At 41.3% G+C, this 6,385-nt stretch overlaps 1 protein-coding gene across 1 annotated transcript; it reads left to right on the forward strand.

Moving 5' to 3' along the window:
- Positions 1–3,923: 3,923 nt before the first annotated feature.
- foxi1 (forkhead box i1) lies at positions 3,924–5,803 on the forward strand. The gene is made up of 2 exons (XM_034119824.1): positions 3,924–4,559; positions 4,826–5,803. Exons 1-2 carry the CDS (start codon positions 3,962–3,964, stop codon positions 5,344–5,346), a joined length of 1,119 nt encoding a protein of 372 aa, XP_033975715.1. The 5' UTR covers positions 3,924–3,961; the 3' UTR covers positions 5,347–5,803.
- Positions 5,804–6,385: the final 582 nt, after the last annotated feature.

Raw genomic sequence — 6,385 nt, forward strand, 5'->3', positions numbered from 1 at the left:
GCCTCCTTTCATAAATTCAGCGTGATTAAAATCAATACACTGATCAGATTCTGCATTTTGATATATGTTGCATCCCAGGAAGCTGCACTGCATGGTTGATATATGAGTGTTGTAAAAATGTTGGTTTGTTGAGTAATGCTGAAGGAAGTATGTTTGAAGCAATGCTGCCCTCATCTGGCTAAGACAGTCAATGCATCACAACCCTGGATGACTAATAAGTGAAGAAACATAAACCTTTGGCTTGTGGTTGAACAATTTAAGGTCAAATTAATTATTATTATTTCCCTCGTCAGCGTGCTGTCTGCAGGGCTGCCTCCTTAACTCCTGGAGATGGACTGTCAGGGTCAAACAGTAATTGGTCGGATGGGGACTAAACTTGGAGGAACGTCTAATTACTAAGAAGCAGGTTCCCTTCCCCTGGGCCTGGCAGGTGGACGGATACCTCGAGATATTTATGTGCTAATGATGGTTTGAGGCTGTTGATCAAAATGCATTCGAAGCAAACTTAAAGTTTATTTTTCTTACTTCACTTGGATGTTTGGACTTTCCTTTGCAGACTGACGTGTGGCTTTATCTGATGAAGGAAGATAATGCCTCAACTTAAAGTAAAGGTGTGTCTGAACAACATGATTTTGTGACCATATGTAGTTTGGAAGCCAATCTTCAATATGTAACCTAAACCAGGGTAATATTGGAACTTGAAGCCTACAGTGAACATACATCGGGATTTTTCTTTTCAGCGGTATAGGGCAACTGCTGCCTCGTAGTCAAACTTTAAATGAAAAATACTTTAATATTCATGTATTTTTGAATAAGGAGCAGACAGTAAAAGTGCACCTCAGAATGACTAATAGGAGAGAAACCAGACACACATCTGAGATCTTGAAATTGATCTGTGCTATTATTATCATCACTCTGTTACTTGTCTATAATTATTTTGTAGGAATGGCATTTCTCCACGGCTAAATGTGAGTATAAAATGCTGAACATCATTTTCCTAATGCCCAAAGCTCAGCTATAGAGACCCTATTATAAATGTGTCTTGCAGTGGAGATGGCTTTGCCTTCTTGAAGAATGAAGACCATTGTGTGTAAAAATGAAGGATGCTCAGAGGCCAGACAGCTCCTCTGCCTGCCAAGTTTCCCATCGCAACACTTTAAGTGTCTTCAATCTAAGTAAGACCTGCTGAGAATGGCCTTTCTGCACTCTGTATTGAGCCAGACCAGATTCTCACATGTACATTAATTAGCACCGCTGTCTGATTTGCTTGGTTCCTCCACTGGGGGGAGACTCTGAGCAGGGCAAGCCCCTGGATAGATAAAGGGATACAGTTGTTTACACAGTCAGAATGGATGACTTTATCTCTCATGATTGTATTGGCCTAAGAGCATCTAATAGTCTGGTAATTACTTCAAAGCAGTAAACAGTAGCAGATATCTAACTCATATAGCTGCATTAAAGCCAAGGTTTCACAGAACACATGCTCTATAAACCCTTAAGGCCTCGTTGATTCCTCTGTGGTTCAGCTGTAAATCCAGAAGTTATGCAGATACTTGCTGACTTGCAGTGTGTATTATTCTCCTGTTACCTGCAGTAATGGTTGTCTCTAGTCTCAGCCTGAAGGGGCCTGCGGAGCCTCAGCCTCTCTGACCCCGCCGTGATTGACTTGATCTCCCAGAGAAAAGCTCCCATGACCTCAAAAAGCTTGAGGAAACAGGGGATGAAGACAGACATGGCAGAGCAACAATAGACATCCCCCTCACCTCCACACACACTCACAGTCAGCATGTTTGAATTATTACTTTACAATGACATGGGGGCTTGGGGTTGCCATGATGAGCCACATTTGACATCTCTGAACTTAATCTGGGAGGAAAGATGGGAAAAGATAGGGGGATTGTGATTGATGGCCACTTAATCAAACCCCAACATTGATGGGATAAGTACCATAATACCAAATAATAAACAAATCATCACGGCACTTAAAGTAAAGAATTATTCATATATAGTAATAATTACAAATATAATACATATGGTTTATGACACCTCAGCAACACCAAATTCCTTTACATTTGAGATTCAGATGTCCAGTCAGCAGTAATTAGCTGCATTGGTTGTTGGATACCTAACAGGTTGTGTTGTTTTCATGTGGGGGTTAAATGCCACTGCCCCCCCATAGAGTCCATTGCTGGCCGCTGATGTACAGCCTGTGGTTGGGACAACACCTCGGAGCCAAACAATTACATCAAGGTCATGGAGAGGAGGAATGTTGTGCCGATTAGTGCAGGGGTCCGGCAGCTTCCTGCGAAGCGTCTCTGGATGACCACAGACCCCTAAACAAATGTTACATCCAGTCCTAAAGAACTTTGTCCTTTAAATTGATGCTGGAGAACTGTTAGACACGTGCCTTTAAAACGGCAGCACATTTCAAAAATGATTTATTACATACAGTAGTTCACGGCCATCCTGTAATAAGTTCCAGACGTCTTATAATAACGTAATATCGTGGGAGACAAGTCAAACTTTTATAAGGCGAGTCGTCTGTAGTTTCGATGGGCTATTATGGGCTTCCACTATCCATATCGAAACTCAGATCAGTGCCTGCCAGAGGTCAGCTCTGAGACAACGTCAGGACTATTGTTCCCCGTGAACACATACATGAAATTAGAATAGTGTGCACGTTATTTCAGAGCAGATAATGATGTGCATGTGCTCTTTCAAAACCTCCCTGGAGGCTATATATATTATATACATTGTTGATGTTAATTCAATTGTAGATTCTGAAGTTGAATCAGCGCGGCTAAGAGATGCAAGTGTCGTATTTGTAAAGTAATTTTAAACGTTCAACAGGTATTATACCATAAGAGTTGTTCTTTCTTTTACATCTAATTTAATTACGGAATTCGTTTTTGTTCTTATCAAGTGTTTTTCATGTCTTCTTATTTAGAAAACACCTGTTGAAGGCCAGTGATTTTTTTAATTTTTTTTAATTATATTTGCAGTAACATTTGCGGAGGTCAATAATGCAATAGAATGACATAATTAGTTATCACTGTTATTATTGCAGGAGCCGTAGTTCCTTGGAGCCTTCTGGGTGTGTTTTTTCCCACGAGTCACTTGTTGACAAAACCTTCGGCACTTGTGAAGTGTTTATTGCAAACGAATTTATTTTAAGAGAAGCTGGCTTTTTACACACTCACGCGGGCCGTCACTGTTTGGGTTTGACACTGTTCTTCAAGAAAGTCAACAAGTCCCAACATGATGACTATCAGTGCGTAACAACATGTGAATAATATTGGTTCTATTTTTATCGAGCTGTTACAACCATAATTTAATGTTCATCCAGAGAACTGGAAAACATATCTTAAAACACATTTAGGTGAGATTAATGGTGATCTGTTGGTTCCAGATAGACTTGAAATGTGTAAAAGAAAATCAGATTCACTGCCGCTAACTTACAAATCACTCCATCCTAAGAAAATAAAAATCCGAATTATATTTCAAAACCATAAAAGTTCAAACAAAGTATTTACTTTCGTGACCCTCACCATTTTGACATATTTATTGATTGGTATAGATCCATTGCTGCACTTTGTACTTGCTGCTTGAACAAATCAAAATGTAAATAAATATCTAACAAAAACTCCAGTGCGTAATTATGCACGGGCACTTGTTATAAGTCACTAACGTGCCTTAATGGAAATAAACCGTAAATAATATGAAGCTTAGCACTGCAGTTAAAGGCAGTATCAGTGCTCATTCATAGGGATATGTGGGTCAATAGAACTGAGCTGTAGCGGGACAGAAAAAAGGGGTGTGACCAACCCAAAAGTTTTCAATGGGCTACCTGTAGAGTCTCCGGGGGCTGCGCATAAATACTCCTCCCTCTGAGGATGAGTTCAGTCCTGAAGGAGAAACATACAGACGCATTTAGGTTTGGGGAATCTAGTTGCAGTGGATTATGAACGCTTTTGGACACCAACCATCTAACCAGCAGACCAGCCCTATTCAGCACCACACCGCACAGGAGATCCTGGACATGGCCGTGTACTGCGATAACTACGGTGTGTACCAACAGAACCTCCACCACCATCACCCTCAGAGGCCGCCGACGCACCCCACCAGCTACGGCCTCGGAGAGTACACCTCTCCCTCCACGAACCCGTACCTATGGCTGAACGGACCCAGCATCAACTCCTCTCCGTATCTCCCCGGGAACAACGGCTCGTCCTATATTCAGTCTGGATACGGCTCAAACCAGAGGCAGTTCTTACCGCCTCCCACTGGGTTTGGTGGCGCAGACCTGGGCTGGCTGTCCATATCCAGTCAGCAGGAACTCTTCAAGATGGTCAGACCACCTTACTCCTACTCAGCACTGATCGCCATGGCCATACAGAACAACCAAGACAAAAAGTTGACTCTCAGTCAGATCTATCAATATGTGGCTGAAAACTTCCCTTTCTACAAGAAGAGCAAAGCTGGCTGGCAGAATTCAATCCGACACAATTTGTCACTGAACGACTGTTTCAAAAAAGTGGCACGGGATGAAGATGACCCCGGTAAATCAAAATTAAATATTTATGTTTGATATTTTTGTATTAGATGTTATCAATATTTGTCTCTTGTAGCTTTGCCGTAATAATGCTGTCTTTTCCCTTGACACATTTCTTTAAATTTGTATTTAAACAATTAGGATAATCCCAGTTCATTGTCATTGTTACGAACATTTTAATGTGAAAACATAGATTATCACTTCAGTGCGCAGGTGAAATGTGAGCTAAAAGTTGGACATCCACATTAAACCCTCATTTTATTTATTAAACAGGTAAGGGAAACTACTGGACCCTGGACCCCAACTGTGAGAAGATGTTCGACAACGGGAACTTCAGACGGAAGAGGAAAAGGAGAGCTGACATTAGCGGGGCTGACAGCACCTCTCTCCCAGTCAAGTTAGAGGACGGCCCGCACAAGCTCTCCGACACCGCCAGCCTGCTGAGCTCTTCCCCGCCCAGCCTGCACGGTTCCCCGGCCTCCCCCACGGAGCACAAGTCGTCCCCGTCTCCCTCCGCGGAGCACAGCCCGTGTTACAGCAACTTCGTGTCCAGCGTGAACTCGCTACTGGCGGGAAGCAGCGAGGGCTCACGGGCCGGGGAGCGGGACTACGGCTCCGGGCATCTGTCCCAGAGCAGAGAGGGCATGTCAGGACTCGGCGCCTACTCGCCCACTTTAATCGCTCCTCTGAACTCTGACAACAACAGAATCAACTATTACACATCCGTACAGAGCCTGTCCAACCATTTTAGTGTTAATAACCTCATATACAGCCGGGAAGGAACAGAGGTGTAGACTGTCGTTCTGTCAGTATTGGGATGTGACCGAAAAAAGTTATTTATCACTGTTTGTCTTCACATTTCTTATAGCCTGCGATTATTATACTCCAGGTTTAGTATGCCTCATGTTGAACTCTGGACATTAACTTTTTTTTTCTCCACACAATTTCCTTTACTAACTGGAAATCTATTTCGCTGTATTGAAAAGGAATTTAACAAACTGTCAATTTTCCATTTTGGTTTGTTCATACAAGTGCAACTCACGTGTTTATATGTAGATAATTAATCAATTTACAAATCAGCCCATGGAAATCTATTCTTGAACTCATGGATGTTTTTTTTACCATATTTTCTAATTGTAGCTGCCCACTTGGGCTAACTCTGTCTTGAATAAGAAGGAGAAACATATGTACAGAAATTATTTTTCATAAGACCATATGAAATGTATTTTAGACTGCATTGTGTTGTGTGTGTTTTTTTACACATGTATATGTTTGAATAAAAGTCATTCTATTTTAACTCAAGGCTTATGTGTCATATTTGCACGAGTGTTAGATGAAACAATCTGAGAGATAACACTGCTTTGAGACTGTAACACAAACTTGATGAAAACGTTCATATTCCTATTATATTTTCCCATTGAATCTAACAGGGTGTATAGGGCCAATGTAATTGTATTATTTCTGAAGGGTATCCTTGTTTCTAAGAGTTTGTTGGTACAACATAATATTCAGCTGAAGCAAAACCAATGTAAACCCACTATTTTCTAGATTTACAGTTTTAATTAGTCAGTTTATAATATTTTGGAGACCCATTGAGCTATATGTCTCTTAAAGAGACCAAACAGAAGGCACATATTAAAGTTCTCAAACTGTTCCCAATTGGTAGGCCTAAATACATTTGTAACCTATAAATGCTCTGAGCCTGTCAGGAAATCTGAAGTCAAGTGGCTGTAAGTACTAAAGTGTGTAAGACAGAGACATTTTCCGCTTGTCACTTCCAATAGCCCCATTTCATCAAGCAATAAGACCTTTAACTTACTTCCACAAGGTTCA

This window comes from Trematomus bernacchii, unplaced genomic scaffold (assembly GCF_902827165.1).
Source record: "Trematomus bernacchii unplaced genomic scaffold, fTreBer1.1, whole genome shotgun sequence".
NCBI classification, from domain to species: Eukaryota; Metazoa; Chordata; class Actinopteri; order Perciformes; family Nototheniidae; genus Trematomus; species Trematomus bernacchii.

Bases quoted from the DNA above. Each gene is read 5' to 3' on its own strand.
- foxi1 (XM_034119824.1), top strand. From the start codon at position 3,962: ATGAACGCTTTTGGACACCAACCATCTAACCAGCAGACCAGCCCTATT. The intron at 4,560-4,825 runs GTAAATCAAAAT...TTTATTAAACAG, and splicing joins ACGGGATGAAGATGACCCCG to GTAAGGGAAACTACTGGACC.